Consider the following 19,424-nt stretch of genomic DNA (forward strand, 5'->3'; position numbering starts at 1 on the left):
AGCTTAAGCGGCATTAACCTCATGCTGTATTTCAAACACATCATCCTTTCTCTTGCCTCAGGAGCTTTGTTCTTGTTCTTCCTCTAGATACCTGCTTGACTTATATCCTCTTCTTCTTTGGGTCTTTGTTCGCATATTACCTTCCGTAAGAGACCTTCCTTGGCAAGCTGTTGAAAATGGACTCCTTTCCCTTGTGCCCTCCTCTCTCCCTCTTCCCTGTTCTATTTTTCTAAGTAGTATTTATAGCAACATTTTATTTATTATTTTTTAAAATATATTTTATTGATTATGCTATTACAGTTGTCCCATTTCACCCCTTCTCTCCCCTCCACCCTGTACCCCCTCTCCCACCCACGTTTCCCCCCTTTAGTTCATGTCCATGTGTCATACTTATGAGTTCTTTAGCTTCTACATTTCCCGTACTATTCTTGCCCTCCCCCTATCTATTTTCAACCTACATTCTATGCTACTTATTCTCTATACCTTTTCCCCCTCTCTCCTCCTCCCACCCCCCTGCTGCTAACCCTCCACGTGCCCTCCATTTCTGTGGTTCTGTTCCTGTTCTAGTTGTTTACTTAGTTTCTTTTGGTTTTGCTTTAGGTGTGGTTGTTAATAATTGTGAGTTTGCTGTCCTTTTACTATACATGTTTTTTCTTTATCTTCTTTTCTTAGATAAGTCCCTTTAGCATTTCATAAAGTAAGGGCTTGCTGATGATGAACTCCTTTAATTTGACCTTATCTGAAAAGCACTTTATCTTCTCTTCCATTCTAAATGAGAGCTTTGCTGGATAGAGCAATCTGGGATGTAGGTCCTTGTCTTTCATGACTTGGAATATTTCTTTCCAGCCCCTTCTTGCCTGGAAGGTCTCTTTGGAGAAATCAGCTGACAGTCTGATGGGAATTCCTTTGTAGGTGACTGTCCCCTTATCTCTTGCTGCTTCTAGGATTCTCTCCTTCGTTTTTACCTTGGCTAATGTAATTATGATGTGCCTTGGTGTGTTTCTTCTTGGGTCCAACTTCTTTGGGGCTCTCTGAGCTTCTTGGATTTCTTGGAAGACTGTTCCCTTTGCCAGAATGGGGAAGTTCTCCTTTATTATTTGTTCAAATACGTGCTCAATTTGTTGCCTTTCCCCTTCCCATTCTGGTACCCCTATAATTCGGATGTTGGAACGTTTGAAGGTGTCCTGGATGCTCTTAAGCTTTTCCTCGATTTTTTGAATTCTTATTTCATCATGCTTTCCTGCTTGGTTGATTCTATCTTCCTTCTGGTCCACTGTATTGTTTTGAGACTCAGATTCCTTCCTTTCACTATTGGCTCTCCTCCGTATATCTTCCTGCATCTCTTTTATGGTAACCTGCATCCTTTCATCTAAATTGTGCCCAAAATCAACCAATTCCCTGAGCTTTCTGGTCACCAGTGTTTTGAACTGCACATCTGATAGACTGGCTATTTCTTGGTCGCTCAAAAGGATGAGTCTTGGGGGACTGATCTGTTCTGTTGGAAACATATCTTTCCCTGTCTATCCTTTTTTTTCTCCCGGTCCGGTCGTTCTTGTTACGGTGGGGGGCGGAGCCTTAGGTGTTCACCAGGGCTGGGCACCCCAGTCGCTAGATTGTGACGTTATATGTGGGGGCGGGGGCGGGGGCGGGACGGGAGGGAACAATGGCGGTAGTTCCGTTCTCCTGGGCTCAGTCCCCTCTCTGGGATCCTGGGCTGCGAGTTCTGCCCTGGTCCACAATCGCTGCCTCACTGGGTCCGCCAGCCGCAGCTTGCGTACTCAGGGATCACCGCTGCGTTCTTGCACCCCGGATGGCTGTCACGCCGATTTCGCACCAGATTTTCCCCGACCTCTGCGCCGCCGACCCACACCAGCCCCGCGCCCGCCCGGCTCGTCTTCTCCTACCAGTCTGGATATATGGGTCTACTTCAACTTCTTGGCTGTCCGATTTCCATTCAGATAAATCCTCTGTCAGTTCTGGGTGTTATTCTGTCTGTAAATTATTGTTGTTCTAATCTTGGTTGTTCGAGGAGGTACGGTGCGTCCACCTATTCCTCCATCTTGCTGGAAGTATAGCAACATTTTAAAACTTAACATTTTGTTCGTTGTCCATATCTTTCCGTCAGAATGAAAGCTCCATAAGGCAGTGATTTTTGACTTTTTACTACAAAGTTTCAAGCCCCAAGACAATTGTCAGACACTTGGTAGGCTTTTGATAAATATTTGTCTAGTGGATGGATAAATAAGTGAGTCATGACTGCCAGACTACATGGGTTTGTCTCATAACAAGCTGGGAAGTCCACAAGTGTTTTGAGCAGGGATCACATTGATACAAACTGCTCACAAGGTTTGTTGTGATATTAGTGTTCAGGTAGGATCGAAAGACCAAGAAAGTAGAGGTTTGGAGATCAGTTAAAAAAAGTTGAAGGTCTGAAAAGGAATGGTGATAGTGGGAATGGGTAGGGAGTTGATTGTATGAGAGACACTCAGAGGAAGAATCCCTGACATTGGGGATAGCAAGAGTAGAGGATATGGAAGTATATGTGGAGAGAGATGTAATGGAGATAGGAAAATTTAGGAAAAAGCAGTTTGAGAAGGAAAAAGGAAGAGGATTTTGTTTCTTTTTTAAATTTTGGTAAAATACACATAACAAAATTTATCATTTTATGCATTTTAAGAGTACAGTTCACTGGAATTATGTATATTCATGTTGTAGAGCCACCAACATTTCATCTCTAGAACATTTTTGTCTCTCCGTACTCAACCCATTAAACAATAACTCCTCATTTCTTCCTTTCCCCAGTCTCTGACAGCCACCATTCTACTTTTTGTCTCCATTAATTTTTTATTCTAAGTACCTTATATAAATGGAATTACACAGTATTTGTTCTTTTGTGTCTTTCTTATTTTGCAAAACAAATATTTTTAAGGTTCATCAATGTTGTAGCATCTGTTACAACTTTATTCTTTTTTAAGGCTAATTTTTCCATTGTATGTCTGTATTGTTTTTCATTGTGTATTCATTTGTTGGTGGACATTAAAGTGTTTCCACCTTTTGGCTATTGTGAATGTTGCTACTATGAACATTGGTGTATAGATATTTGTTCCAATCCCTATTGTCACTTCTTTTGTTTATATACCCAGAAAGGGAATTGATGAAATTGCTTAGTATTTTTAGGAACTGCCTTACTGATTTTGGTTATACACAAACTCTCTGAGGTGGTCGAAAGTCTAGCAGTTAGCACTGCAGTATGAGTTATGAGTAAAAGCAGCTGTAGTTGGAGATTTCACTTCAGGGAACTTCACAGATGTGATGGATAAAGAGGAGAGCATGAATTAATTTAGAGAAAGGAAAAGGAGAGAGTTGAGCCAAGGCTTGCATCTTGGGAGGGAGAAGGAACTGTGAGAGATAGTCAGTGAGACAGAAGAAGCAGTCAGAGTTAGGGACAGAACCCAGAGTGCTGATGCACACTTTGCTCAAACTCATCCATATTCATTGAGCACTCTCACAAGAACTTCCTTTCAGAGAATAAGCTTCTATTTAAGTGTGACATTACTTTCAAGGGTTTGGGTGTTACAGGTCACAGATCACTACTGAGTGTTGAATTTCTGAGACACAGTTACTTTTCACAAAGGTCCTAGGAAAAGCAGAGGATTTCTATATTTCTTATTTGGCTTTTCTCTATTCCCTGTTTTACATTAGTAATTTCACAGCTACTTTAACTTTTTTATTGCAGTGTCACTTATCTTAAAAAATGTGACCAAACCACATTGGACAACTCGATGAATTCTCAGATATTGCATATGCCTGAATATTCAACACCCAGATCTATGGGATATTTTCCATACTTAGTGGTTCCCACCAGACCCCACTTACTCACCCACCATCCTCTTTATCTTGATTTCTGATACCGTAGATTTATTTTACCGATGTTGAACCTTCTATAAGTGGAATCATATAGTATGTACTCTCTGTGTCTGACTTATTTTGTTTAACATTATGTTAGTGAAATTCATCCATAAAACTGCTTGTTGTTGTATATATCCCACTGCATGCTATTATAAAACTTATTTATTCTCATGTTGATAAGCATTTGGGTGGTTTCTAGTTTGGGGCTATTAGGAATATTGCTGCTAAGTTACTCAGTTTCTTATTAAATAGGTATTTTGCATGTTATGGTCACCCCCTTAAAGTTGTCTGCTTACTCCATTTTAGTGACTTTCCTCCTTAGTGCCTTCCCACCTTACCTAGTTGTCTTCATTGTTAATACAAAGTATGTTTCCCTGAACATTGGTTTAAAAGTATAAGGTGCCTGAAGAAATTAGTTTTCTTAAAAAAATGTATGTACCTGCATTAATGTTTTCCTTTTAAAGCATTTATTTTAGTTTTTCTTAACTATCCAGATTATAGGTCTTAAGTGCATATTGAACCTATCAAAATTTTTCTTCTTTTCATGGGCTGAATTGTTTAACCCAAAGGCAATGATTTTAATTTTGACACCATGATGAGTTGGAGAAAAAGAATAGCTCCCATATTCTTAATGCAAATTTATTATCAAACTTATAATTTACATGTCAATAAAAACATATTCAGAATTAGCAAAAAGTGCATTGTAATATTTTGTCGTTTTCTTTTCAGGTTATAGTCTGCCTTGGTATAAAAATCAGTTGTTACTAATTCAAAATTGAAGGAAGTTTTGTCAGTCTGACTTTTTCAAAATGGAGTTGAAATTTTCTATTTTGAATAAATATACATAGATAATATATTTTGTGTATTTGTATGGATATCTATATATCCATATATATATATTTGTCTGCCTACCTTTTTATCCACTTATCCATCCATCCATCCATCCATTGACATACTCACTGAAACATTCTTTACAGAAAGAACAGTAGAAGACCATGAGCTGGTGACTGAAGTGCTATCTAACTGGGGAATGGAAGAAGAAAGTAAACTGTACTTTAGAAAAAATTATGCCAAATATGAATTCTTTAAAAATCCAGTGGTAAGTGAAATTCCTATTAATAGTTATGAAAAATAAATGAACTAGTTAAATTTTGTTTTAGTTCATGTGAAGTATCACTATAAATAAAATATAATTCCTTATTTGGTAATATGTGGGTAAGAATTCTGGTCCTTTATAGTCACATTTCTTCTTACCCTACAGTTGATTAGTCAGAATCAGCACAGAAGTTCAGGTACATGCTTTTCAAGAATGCTTGCTTCTTGCTTTTGCTTTTTAAGAAAAACAAATCTCTACATTTCATTTAGGGAATGAATTATTAGATATCCTCAAGCAGGTTCCAAAATTTTATTTTAGCACTTTTCAGAGAATTTAGGATACTTAAAATATAAAATGTTAAGGTAAAAACAGATTGATGATGTTGGGATTGTTGTAACTTAATCTTGAAATTTAAGGTTGACGTGAGTCTTGCTGCTGCCATTATTTTCTTTTTAGTGCAGTGATCAGTGAGCAAGGTAGAAATCAGGTACAGGGCAGTTTATTTTCTAGTAAACCTACTTTCATTGTAGTCTCATTAAAAGAAAATAAATGTATCACATTGTAATGAAGACTAGAGATCTTTAGAAGTCAGAATAGTCTTTGAAATTACTATTTTAAATTGTTTTGGTCTTTGCAGCTATAGCATTTTTTATACTATGTTTTAGATAATTGAATTGAAATGATCCTTTATGGAAAATATATGATACTCACTGTAACAGAATCTTTTCAAACCCCAAAAGACCTCTTATGTTCTCTTTTATTTGAACCTATTAATAGAAACATAATGGATGATCTATGCCAAAGAAAATAAGAGTTCTAATAAAAATTAAATAGAATTAGAATTTGAAGGGAGATTGTTTTCATGTGAATCTTTATAAAAATCAAGAATTTAAAAATCATCATTATAGAAAAATGGCTTAGTGTTCATTTTAGTTTCTATCTAGTTTTTGAAAATTTAAACAGGTGGCTGGCTGTATGTGCATCCATTTTGTAGACCTAGGACAGTGGTTCTCACCTGGGGTGGCGGTTTGCTGGTGTCTGGTGATGTTTGTGGTTGTCACAGCTGGGGGTGGGGCAGGCTGCTGGTGACCAGAGGCCAGGAATGCTGCTAAACTGCCTACAAGGTGCAGGGCAGCTCTCCCTGCCCCCGCCACACAGGATTATTATTAGACTGAATGTTAATGGAACTTCTGTTGAAAAGCCTGTCCTAAAGGAAGTAGTGTAATATATTTTCCCAAACTTGTCTGGTCATAAAAATTATCGGGGGAAGGGGAGAGTGCTTGTAAAAAAACACAGGATTCAGGAGGTACCCGAACTACAGAATCATTCAGGAATGAGGCCTAGGAATTCCTGTCAAGCAACTGCTCTGGGTGAATTTTATAATGAAACAAGTTTGGAAAAGCAGTGAGTGGAAAAGATGGGACTTTTCAATCCCTGGTCCTAGTTTACGCTCTGGCTCCTCTACAGTGTGGGCTGCAACCTTGAGTACACCCTTTATGTCTATGAGCTTTGCCTTTCTAAAATGGAGTTGATGGTCCTTTAGCACTGCTAGAGTGGTTGCAGGGCTCAGGGAAGAGAAACAGGAGCAAGCACACTGTTATCCTGAGGGCAGAGTTTTGTGTAACTCGAGGTATGTGGATCTCTTTGTGGGTGTCCTCTGAGGGTGCTTGCTAGCCTGGGCCCAGCTCTGACCTTTCCATTAACATACCTCAAGGTGAAGTCCATGGAGTGTCATTTTAAAAAGCACTTTGAGTGAATTTTCAGCCGATTTGAAGAACTTTCACTTTAGATTACAATGGTCATAATTGAAGCTTTTCTAGCACAGGTTTTGGGATAATGTAACTTGTATCTTTTTGTCAGTATTTTTTTCCAGAGCATATGGTGTCTTTTGCAACTGAAACCAACGGTGAAATATCCCCCACACAGATTTTGCAGGTAAAATATACTTCCATTAAAATGTGTTAAGTAATAATAAAGGGAAACTTTAAGGTCCATATATATAAATGTCTCAAATTTGAAATGTTACATCTTGAATGATTAAATTTTGCTGGAGGTAAAACTGAAAAGAATAAGAAGGAAAAGACAAGAGCACAATCTGGGTAAAGAATTCCTTTAAATCAATAGGACCCTGTAACAATATTATTCTTCCCAGGTTTGGCTAATTGTCAAAGGTTTGTAACTGTTTAAAAATGCGTATCATGAAAGGAAACTTGCAGTTTTGTTTTGTGATGTGATTAAAGATTCTTAGTCTTTTGAAAAATTAAAATTTCCATTAAATAGTAGATATTTTACTAAGTGGTATTTAATATTGTTTTATAAGAAATGCCCTCAATCCTATCTGTTATAAAATACTTAGCAATTAAATCAAAGGAGAAAAAATGTATAAAATATATCTATTTTATACATCAATATTTGTACTACCTAAGACAGAAATACTTGAGTAGAATTGTGAAATATTACAGCTGAAATAAGAGTACTGACTATTTAATGAAAAATCTCATTGGTTTTGCATTTATTGGGCTCATTTCTTTCAAACTGTCAGTAATGTTAGGGGGTCATTTTCCAAGTTATTTTCATTACAGTAAAAGAATGATTTCAGTTATTTTATTTTGATAAATCAGTAGATTTTATACCAGAAGGTCTATAGTTGTTAGCAGGTTTGTACTGAGCAATATCTTTATAAAGACATTGCTGTTTGATCTAGGCCCTGGGCATCCCCAAACTCACTCAGTGCCCTCTGATCTTAAGTGAAGGAAAATTTTAATATTCTTCATTTAATATTTTCAATATAGATACTATTTTAAATGTGTTGATATTTAAATATACTAGTAAATATATTAATACAAATACTGGATATGATTGATTTGTTTTCTGTGAGCTTTTTAATATGTGGTATTTCATTTTTACACTTCAAAATATAATAAAAACATGATTAACCTCAAGAGATTTTTTTTCAAAGCTATTTATATGCTACCGAGTTTCACAGATACCCCGTCAGACTATTAGGGTAAATGCAGTGGTGGCCCCTGGCACCCCAGCTCCCAAGCCTTCTCAGCACCTCATCAGCAGGATGTAACAGGATGTGGATGGGAGTTTTCCTTCTGCCTCCGCTCCCCAATTCTCCGATAATGGAGTTATATTACTTTAATGCTACATTATAAAAACAAGAAAATCACAGCCTTGGAATCAGATAGTTGTGCATGTGGCCCTGACCTTTTCTGTCCACTGAGGCAATGTTTCCAGTTTTTAAAGCGTTTCTTCTTTTTCTAGTGTGACCTCTGTGACTCCCTTTTTAAAATTTAATTGGTTTGCTTTAATAACTTGGAAAGCACTCAAACTAAAAAAAGTAGTTGCCTGCTTTGCATGTCAATTAATTGATATCTGTGGCTCATTACATTGAAATTGTTTTTAGTAATTTACTTAAAAAACATAAATATCTACTAGCAGCATTTCCCTGAGTAGCATTTTGTAATGTTACAGTGTTTTAGCTAATAATTTTTCTCACTCTCAGTTTTACCTTTTTGCATTTGTTTACTCACAGGCATGTTTATTTTCTTTTTTATGAGATGCCAGTGCATTTTCATTGTTTTATTAAAGGTGCTCAGCACAGCCATGCAGACAGAGCTATTCCTTTTCACTCTTGTTTCCTGACCAGCACATCTGTCAGTTAATTACTACTGTGTAGCAACCTACTCCAAACCTTAACAGCTTAAGTATCCACTCACATTTTGCCAACAAATTTGTGGATGAAAAATTTGAAAGGGTTTACCTGGGTGGATCATTTCTGAGACACACTGATTCACAGAGGGGTTGAAGATCCCCTTTTAAGCTGGCTTTTCTCTACATCTGCCTGGTACTGCTTGGCCTATCTCTCTCCACATGGTGCCTCGTCCTCCGGGGCTATCTACCACATAGCTGTCTCAAGGTAGTCACACTTTTTATGTGACAGCTGGCTTCCAAGAGTTAAGTAGTGGAAGCCATCAAGCTAGTTAAGGACTATAGTTAGAATGTGCTAACCGTCACTTTTGCCAGTTCTGTTGGTCAGAGTAGTCGCAAGTCTTGCTGAGATTTCAGGAAGATGAAGACATAGACTCTGCCTCCTTATGGTTCAGTGGCTAGATCACTTTGCAGAAGAACAGGTACAATGGAAGGTGTTGTAGTTCTCTTTGGAAAACAGCCTGGAATACCTACTCACAACTGAGAACCCTAGAAACAAAGAAGAGATTGTTTGCTTTACCCTCATTAGGGAGGTGAACTTGGCTTAACTTTCTTAATAATTGAATAATTGAAGTCAGAATTGTCCTGCACCACAATGAAGTTGAAATTGATAAGTTCTTAGGGAAAATCATAGAAAAAGATGAAAAGTATCAGAACTTAACTCCCTAGATGAAGTCCAACTTTCAAATGGACATTCAGTTAGCTTATAATTTTGGTGTTTGGCTAAGTACTGATCATAATTTAGAATTTATATTTTGAGAACATATTTTCATTTGGAACTTTAAATAAGAGACTGATTTATTTTCTTTTGTATGTATTGTCATTTCTGTAATATGAGTGGTAAAGATACTGTTAGATATTACATGTTCGTATTTAAAATCTTTTAAGATTTTATTTATTATATATTTTTAGAGAGGGAAGGGAGGGAGAAAGAGAGAGAGAGAAAAACATCAATGTGCAGTTGCTGGGGGCTATGGCCTGCAACCTAGGCATGTGCCCTGACTGGGAATCGAACCTGTGATGCTTGGTTTGCAGCCCGCGCTTAATCCACTGGGCTACACCAGCCAGGGCTCATATTTAAAATCTTAACATGATTAATATTAAGTTACAATATCACTGATTCAAAAACCATATGGGAGTGTCTGATTTTCTTTTTCCAGATGTTTCTGAGTTCAAGCACATATCCTGAAATCCATGGCTTCTTACATGCAAAAGAACAGGGAAGGAAGTCCTGGAAAAAGATTTACTTCCTTTTAAGAAGATCTGGTTTATATTTTTCTACTAAAGGGACATCGAAGGTAATTGGAAATATCAATGATGTATTATAAATCATAGATAAGTTGTAAGTTAAAATGGATTTTCCTTTTTTTATTATTTTATTACTTGATTTCAAGAGTTGGTAAAATCTTTGGATTTGAACATTTGTAATAATTCTTTTAAAAACTAACTCTTCAGCAGATGCCTATACTTGCATACATAACTACTCATACATGTAATTCCCACAGTGCTCAGCATTGTGCAGTCTGTGTTTCTATGTAGTCTAGTAGATGTAGCCTATGCCATGTAGTCTGTGTTGTATAAGCATTCACATTTTATGCAATGCAGTGATATCTTTCAAGTAAAACTACTTTTGAGAGTTTTCACAAGAGGTTATTTTGATTGTATTTTCATGCATCTATTGTCAGCGACAACATTGTTGATTTTTTATGGTAACGGTCATTTTTCTCTGGCTGTTTTCCAATATTATTATAATCATTGGTGTTCAGTAATTTTCCTGCCAGATTTCTAGGTGCCTTCAAATATATTTTGATAACGCTTGCTTGATTCTTAACATATGCATTCAATCTTTAAATTCCTATTTTTCTTTTATGCTGGAGATGTTTATCCATTATTTACTTCACATTCCCATTATTTGGTCCTTTAAACTTTCGCTAGGATTAGCTGTCTTGGCTAGTCATGGCTCCATGTGTCCCTTTGCTTGTGGCTGCCTAACTTTCGTCTCTGTCTCTGCCTTCCTGTGTCTCTTATAAAGACACTTGCCATTGGATTTAGGTCCCAACTGCATAATCTAAAATGATCTCATCTTGAGACCCTTAATTTAATTACATCTGCAAAGACCCTTTTTCTAAATTATGTCATAGTCATAGTTTCTCAGAGGTTAGGACATGGACATATATTTGGGGAAGCTATTATTCAACTCACTACAGGAAGCCAGAGAAAATTTTTCAGCAAGAGAATGAAATGACAAGGTTTTAAGATTAGTATGGCTTACCTGGCTGGGTGGCTTGCTTGGTGGAGTGTCATCCCAGACCAAAAAACAGGTTGTGAGTTTGATCCCCAGCCAGGGCACATACCTAGGTTGTAGATTAGATCCCAGGGAGGGCACATGAAGGAGGCAACTAATTGATGTTTCTCTATGTCTCTCTCCCCCACCACCAACCCCTTTGCTCTCTAAAATCAATTAAAAAAAAAACAAGACATATCCTCAGGTGAGAAATTTTTAAAAAATATGTTAGTGTGGCCACACTGAGCTTAAAAATATCAAGAAGAAAGAGAAAAAGAGAGGAGGAGGGAGCCAGGAAGAGAGGCAGGAGAGGGGGAGAGAGGAAGAGTGGGAGGAGTGAGCAGCAGAGATGCTAACTAGATGATAATTTGGTAATTCAAAGTGGAGATGATGCAATCTAACTGAGGAAGAGCAGTGGAGGAAGAAAGGGATAAATGCCAGATTAAATAGAAAATGGCTGTGTTTATGTGACTGATTGATATGAAAGAAGAGGAAGCATTAAAATATTCTTAGAGAAAGAAATAAAAAAAATAGAAAATGTTGTAATAGAACAAACAAGAATAAGAGGTTTGCTAAAAGGTCATTATCTTAGAAGTGATATGCTAATGATCTTAGCTCCACATACACTGTGCTGAGGGTGAAGCATCCCAGGGCACGGTTAATGGTTAACGGTTAACAATGGAGACAAATTATTTGGGTAGTGGTCTCACAGGACCTAACAGGAGCCTCAAAGGAGTGATACTTGACTCTGTTCCCTGTTTTCTCCAACTATTTTTTTACATGGTTTCCTCCTTTTCCTCACATACTGTTTTCTTTGTTGCTGTTTGTGTGCATGTGTGTGTGTGAGTGTTAGTGGTGGGATGCTTCATGGAATGGGGCTTTACTAATTTAGACCTCTTCCCCTTACAGAAATCTTTTATTTTGAAGTATATATCGTTTGACTGCTTATGTTTTATCATAGAGATGCATTTAACTAATTTTTCGTGACCATCTAAATTAGTTTTCACATTTTCCTATCATAAATAATGTTAGGATGAATAATTACCCATTTTTGTAATTAAAGTTTTAGACTCTTTTTTACCACTTTAATGAACTTGCTCTTTTCCCAGCATTCCTAGTGTATGAAAGTTCACAGGAAGATGTCTTTTGAACAATTGTGGATCATCTTTGTGCTTTTAAAATCAGAGAAAAGTACTTTTTAAATGTAGTAATCGTGCTTATTTCACTGTGTCTTATTTTAAGATTTTTATTTATTTTTAGAGAGGGGAGGAGGAAGGGAGAAAGAAGGCGAGAGAAAGATCAGTGTGTAGTTGCCTCTTGCCCACCCGCTACTGGGGACCTGACCCACAACCCAGGCATGTGCCCTGACGGGGAATCCAACCGGTGACTTTTTGGTTCGCAGGCGGTCACTCAATCCACTGAGCCACACCAGCCACGGCTCACTGTGGTGTTTTTGTTTTTTTTCCCAGTGATTCTTCACTTGAAGATGGGATAATGTCTCTTGAGTTCCTGAATTCTTAGTTCTGTAACAGGTTTCTCATTAAAATCAACTTCACTCTTCACTCTCTTTCTTCCTTACTCATTATACAACACAGCTCTTCTTCCTTCCACTTAATCCATGCTTTTATCCTTGCAATGGTCTTCCCCCTGGCTAGGCAAAATCCTAAGCATCAAATCCCTATTTGTGGTCTGGACCTTAGCTATTTTTAGTGGTGTCTGACTTTGCTGTGCATCAGTTCATAATATTCTTTTTAGCCTTGCCTAATAAGCTCATGTTCAATGGTCCATATGTGAAAATGATTTTAAGTCCCCTCAATAAAGAACTATGAGGTGTTATGTAACCTCAAGTATGATATAAATTATTCTTGATAATTTATACATACATTATATAAATGATATATATAAACGATATAACCTCAATAATGACTGATATAAATTATGTAGATTATCTGGTATCTAATACTGACATTTCTACCTGGCACATAGTCAGTATCTTGCTCTTTTTCTGTAAGAAGGGCCTCAATTTATTTTACTTTATAAAGATGTAGGCTATGAAAGAATTAGATAACCGCTGTTATAAGCCTTGAAGATGTGATTGTGGCTTATATTATAGAGAAACATGTAGTAACTATAGAGAAACACCCTCCTCTCCAACCCCTCTGATGTTATACAAGAGCACGCTTAGCTTTTACTAACCATGCCAACTCGGCCTTGTAGTCTTAAAATGCCATAAGCCCTGATATGCCTTGGGGCATATGTAATGGGGAAAAAATCAGTCAAAAGAGGAAACTCATGTGCCTCTATGGCCTTCCAGGGTTTCTTGAGCTGCCTTTTTCTTACATTTGAATGACTCAGTAACTTTGACTTGTACAGTATCAGTGGGCAGCGGTGTTCTTATTTCATCTTCATAGAAATCAGACATTTTTTTCCTGATAAATCAGTTTCTACCTAGGAATTCAGCTTTAAAGGCCATGCCAGTAAGAGTATCTTTTTCCTTTCTCTTCCCTTGTTCCACAGGCTCTAGGCTGGGTCTGTTTTTGCAATTTTCTGTTCTGTGTTATTTTCATGGAATTGGGACCTATAGTCATTCATTGGATCAAAATGCCTAAAAACAGTGACATGTAAGAGAAACAGTGACATACATAGAAATTCTCACTGTACCGGTCATCAGGGACAATATAGCCTGCTAGTAAATGAGTGAAACTTCTTTGGATTTAGATGTGAATCGGCTGCTCAAATTGCTGAATGCTCTGTTTTTCTCTCTCTTCTTCCTCTCTTCCTTTCTCTTTCTTTCTTTGAGAGCATTACTAAATTTCAGTGCATTTGAATCACCTGAGACTTGGTAAAAGTCAGATTTTGATTCAATGGGTCCAGGGTGGGCCCTGAGATTTTATATTTCTAACAAACTCCCAGGTAATGCTGGTGTGGTCGGGAACCATGCAGCAAGGTTTTAAAGAACAGACGTATTTTGGTCAGTTTTGATTATATATTCAACCCCAGAATTGAACACTTCTCCAAGTTATTAACCTATCACAGAATAATATGGCCTAGGGATTTCCTATGACCAGTTCTAAATCTCATGGATTTCTCAGAGAAGAAATAACTTCATGATTCCACTTTGCCTTGAAAATCAGATACATCCCACTGCCAAGTAATTTCCCTGAGCTCATCAGAACAGACTTCCTTCTTTCAATAAAGGAAGATAGCCATGTCTCCTATCTTGTTGCTTGCTGTGGTGTGTTAGGCAGTACACAGACGTGAGGGATGGTTATTTCTGAATGAAGCAGGAATCGTTGTCTGTGTTGCCTTTTTCTTCTCTAACTGCTGTGGAAGCTTAACCCATCCTTCTTCCTTTTAGAGAACTGCCATTATTTGAAACCCAGAAAGGAAAACATTTTCAAAAGCCATTCTTTCTGTCTTCTTGCCTTCAAAATCATTGACATGGTGGTGAAAGGGGATAATTTTAGAATAGGAAAGTGGTTTTCTTTTTGTATGTTGGAAGTTAAATTATAAACAAGCTACCACTTCTCAAATTAAATGATATGGTATCAAGCTCCTGGTTATTTAAGAATACAGTGTCTTAGTTTTTCTTCCCTTTTGTTTCAGGGACATTATTTGGGATAATTTTTGCCAAGATGTAAATTACATAATATAATAGAAATACAAAATAGATACTGCAGAATAGGTACCTGTGTCAACACTCACATGTATATATTTTTTTAAAGGAACCCCGGCATTTGCAGTTTTTCAGCGAATTTGGCAATAGTGATATTTATGTGTCCCTGGCAGGCAAAAAAAAACATGGAGCACCAACTAACTATGGATTCTGCTTTAAGGTACAGGCTTAATATTTTGATAGATGAATAAAGCAAGCCTCAGCCTTTTAGGTAAGCTTGAGTTTCTTTTAGTTTCTTTTAAAAAGAGATAGCTTTCTCTTACACATATGGGAGAATTTTAGTGGCTTTTATTTCAACAGGTGTTACCTTCAAGATATGCATTAACGATAAACAATGTGCTGTGGCCTTCTAGCCTAACAAAGCGCGGGGGCCCCGAGACCTGAAAATGCTCTGTGCAGAAGAAGAGCAAAGTAGGACGTGCTGGGTGACCGCGATTAGATTGCTTAAGGTAATCTCACTGCAATCTTGCGTTTCTATTAAATGCTGGGAGTAGCATCAAGGTTTGAAAATAGCTGTATTTCAAAATGCAGAGATTTGCCATGAGTCTGTGTGGGAATGTAAGAAGTGAAATCACCACCACCCAATGTGTGTATTGTATTTTTCTCTAAGAGATAAACATTTGCAGAGTAGAGTGGAATAACCTAAAATATTTATCTTTTTTGTGTGAAGTATTCTACTTTTAGGAATGTTATGATTTTAATTTTGCCTAAGAATATACATTTATAGCCAGTAGAACTGACTGAAACTTCTCCTGTACATGACTTAGTGTGTATTTTAAAAAATTACCATCGATCCATTCATTATGAAGTACATTTTGAAAGGTGCCCACCTGGATATATATATTTAGTGTAGTTGTTTTGTATTTCATTTTTGTATTGTATGAGTTGCTTTCTATTTTAAGTATAACTCAAATTATTATATAAAGTTTAGATAGATATATTATTAAAGCATCTACCTTTGTGTTAAATAGAAATTACAACTGTCATAAGTATAATTTGTGGGTAAACATTTTGGAAGGAATAAGGATGTTCTAAAGGTTAGGTATATAGGGAAGACACAGAATTGATTTCTTCCAAAATGTATAGAAAACATTTGTATTTGAAACCTATCTGCTAGTAAATTTAACAGAACTTTAAATTTAAAATTATTAACCATTTACTTTTGAGGAAGGGCAGAATAATCAGAATCAGATTAGTTGTCATACCAGGTTTGGAAGAGGGTTTGTTTTTTTATTCTTTTAATTTTTTTTAATTGAAGTGAAATTTACATAATATAAAATTAATCAGATTAATGTGAACAACTCAGTGGCATTTAGTATATTCAAAATGTTGTGTGAACACCAACTGTGTCTCACTCCAAAACATTTTCTTGCCCTGGCCCTTGCTCATTTTCTTGCCCTTGCTCAGTTGGTTAGAGCATCATCCCAATGTGCCAGAGTTGCAGGTTTGGTCTCCTGTCTTTGCTTGTGCAAGAAGCAACCAATGAATGCATAAATAAGTAAACAACAAATGGATGTTTCTCTCTCTCTCACAAATCAATAATGAAAAAACATCTTTTTAACTATTTTCTTTACCTCTAAAGGAAACTATACCTGTTAAGCAGTTACTTTCAGCCCCTGGCATCCACCAACTTTGTTCTATCTCTATGAATTTCTCTATTTCATGTAAACAGAATCATACAATAGGTGACTTTTTGTGTCTGGCTTCTTTCACTTACCATAATGTTTTATATGGTTCATTCACGTTGTAGCATACACAGTAGTACTTCATTTCTTTTATGGCTGAATCATGTTCCACTGTATGTCTATGTATGTTAAATAAGCAGTTTATTTATTTGTTGATGGATATTTTCATTATTTGTACTCTTTGACTCTTGTGAATATGGTAGAGAAAATACCCTGAGGTCTCTAATTTTCTCTCCCCTTCCATCAGAATTGTGGAAAGCCAGTAGAGGACATGCTTTCCAACCTTGTTAGCCAAGTCTTCCTCCCTTCTAACTTGGGCTCAAAATTAGGACCCAACACAGAAGCAGGTGGTAAGCCCACGTCCTCAGATTAGTCTTTCAGTGAATCTAACACACCGCTGACTTCACTAGGATACACCATTATTTTTGTGTTAACTAGAAAGTAAGAATTATGCCAATAATATTATGATATGATGCTATGATATGATGCGATAAGTAATATGAATTACTTATAATTTTATTTTCACTTAGCTTAGATTTATACAGACCTAGATTTTCATCATTTATTAGTTTTCTGTATGCACAGAGATATATACAAATATGTGAAAATATGTGTGAAATAAATTAGTTGAGATATCCTTAAGCTTTTTTATATTCTAAGTCTGGCTTTTCTAAATCATGTTCACCTCAGAGTCAAGGATATTCATATTTTCCACAGACTATCCAGCTGTGCACTCTCAAAATGTTTGGGAAAGTTGAATCTCTCAGATGGGCACCCTACTCTGTTCTGTGGGGCTGTCTTTCTATCCACTGACATCTCTTGTGCAAGGTTTGATGCTAACGATTTCTCAATCCCACCTGTTTTGGGCAGTGACAAGTTGGTTGGTCCGTGGTGAATATAAGATGCTACAGATTATAAATCAAATGTAAAGATGTTAAAATCTGAGAAGAAATGTGTGTCTAAGAATTTATGATCATTTCATATACAGAATGCTTAGTTTCTGGCAGATTGTCCCCTTCTCACATTTTTCTCTCACCTGACTCTCCTCAAAGCCACTTGCAGGTCATAAATGTCTAGTCTCAACATGCTCTGTTACATTAGTTTTCTAGAGCTGCTGTAACACATGACCACCAAAGTGATGGCCTAAAACAGTACACATTTATTATCTTATCCCTCTGTCATTCAGAAATCTGAAAGAGGTCTTCAGCGGCCTGAAAACAAGGTGACAGCAGGGCTACATTCTGAGGGCTACTAGGGGAAACCTGTTTTCTTGCCCTCTCCAGCCTTAGTGGCCACCTAGATTCCCTGGCTCATGGCCCCTTCATCCTCCCTCACAGCTAGCTGTGTGGACTGGGTCCTTTTTGCACTGCCATATCTCTGGTTCTTTCCCTTCTGGTTCCTCCTTGTGCTTATAGGGACCCCTGTGGTTACATGGGATCCAGCTGGGTAGTCCAGGATAATCACCTTATTTCAAGGTCACTTGATTAGCACTCTTAATTCCACATACAACTTAATTCTCCTTTTCCATGTAGCCTAACATAGTCATAGGTTCCAGAGATTAGAACTTGGGCATCTGTGGGAGCCATTATTCTGCTACCACATTCTGTTCCCATTGGTGTAATTGTTTACCACAAATTTGTTTCATTTGTGGTAAAGCTTTTCCAGCTGAGGCTAGGGAGGGAGGCAAGCACCAGTGAGGACCTTTATCTTGGGGCCAATGAGAAACCCATGAAGGATTTCATACAGGAAAGTAATATGATCTGTTTTACACTTCATAATATCCAGATTCATGAGTCTGGGCTTGTCAGCACAGACACACCTGAGACACTCTAATAGGGGACTGAGTTGGTTTTCCTGGCAGGTTGTCAATGCGGTGCCTGTTTGATCCCTGTGGCTGGTGTGACTTGGGTCATCTGGTGTTAGAGATATCTTTAGACCCCCACCTTTGGTTGTCTATTGTGTTATTTCCAGAGTTTACCACTGCACAGAAAGCCCTCAATTAATGTCCTTGATAGGTTCTTGAAAACTGCAACTGTAGAAATGATGTGTAATGAAACCAGTATACCAAAGGCTAATTGATAAAAACAAGAGTTAAGTTTCTATGGTATACTTCTGGTCAAATGAACATCACCAAACTTCTAAATACAGACCTCAAACATTGAAATAAATGTGAGTTTTACATTCACTTAAGAATGATGTATAAAAATAAGTGAGAGAATGATTTTCCCATCTGTTCAGGGTTGAAGGTGGTGGAGCCTATCCTGGCAGCTCAGGGCTCAAGGCAGGACCAACCCTAGAAGAGATGCCCTTCCGTCGCAGGCACACGCACACGCGTGCACTCAGATGGGACAGCATAGACACACCAGTTCACCTCATGTGCACATGTTTGGGATGTGGGAGGGAACTGGAGTCCTCAGAGAAAACCCACACACATGGAGAAATGTGCAAACTCCACACAGACAGTGGCCCCAGCTAGGAGTCAGTTCTTTTTTTCTCTCATCAATGTTTTAATCAAATATCATTATCTGAGGACTTGCTGTACTTAGTGGGGAGGAGCAGGGACAAAGTAGTCTATGTTATGTTGGCTGGACTGAAAGTACCCTTTAGTTTTTATTATATACTACTTATTAGACAGCCTCCCCCAAGAATTTGGCATCTTTTATTTTCATTTCCCTTTTGTTTTCATGTAACATCAGATGGAGATACTCCTGTTCTCTTTGGAGAAATCCCAGTTACATACAGAATCAGAAAATCTGAGACTTAGAAAAGGCATTTGCTCATCCACAGTGTCCTAGTTACACGTCTGCTTCCTTTTCCTTCAGTTAAAACTCTGCTAGCTTCACTCGAATGCATTTTGGTCCCTTCTCTGCCCCTCCATAGGGACAGAGAAATGATAAAGTGGCCCATGCCCTACGCCTCAGCCAGAATTAAATGCCTACCACAGACCTCCAAAAGCACAGAAGCAACTAGCCAACGCCACAGGTACCAGGGACAATACATCTCTGAAGAAAACAGTCTTATTAGTTGGTAGCAGGCTTTTCACTGCAGATAAATAAA

At 37.4% G+C, this 19,424-nt stretch overlaps 1 protein-coding gene across 1 annotated transcript in view; it reads left to right on the plus strand.

Annotated features, from left to right (window-relative positions):
• Positions 1–19,424, plus strand: part of GRB14 (growth factor receptor bound protein 14) — a 126,040-nt gene that overhangs the window by 95,906 nt on the left and 10,710 nt on the right. The window contains 5 exon segments of the mRNA XM_028510739.2: positions 4,887–5,008; positions 6,866–6,940; positions 9,883–10,020; positions 14,732–14,842; positions 15,036–15,131. Coding sequence (XP_028366540.1) covers positions 4,887–5,008; positions 6,866–6,940; positions 9,883–10,020; positions 14,732–14,842; positions 15,036–15,131 — 542 coding nt within the window.

The sequence above is a fragment of the Phyllostomus discolor genome, chromosome 4, assembly GCF_004126475.2.
Source record: "Phyllostomus discolor isolate MPI-MPIP mPhyDis1 chromosome 4, mPhyDis1.pri.v3, whole genome shotgun sequence".
In the NCBI taxonomy this organism is placed as follows: Eukaryota; Metazoa; Chordata; class Mammalia; order Chiroptera; family Phyllostomidae; genus Phyllostomus; species Phyllostomus discolor.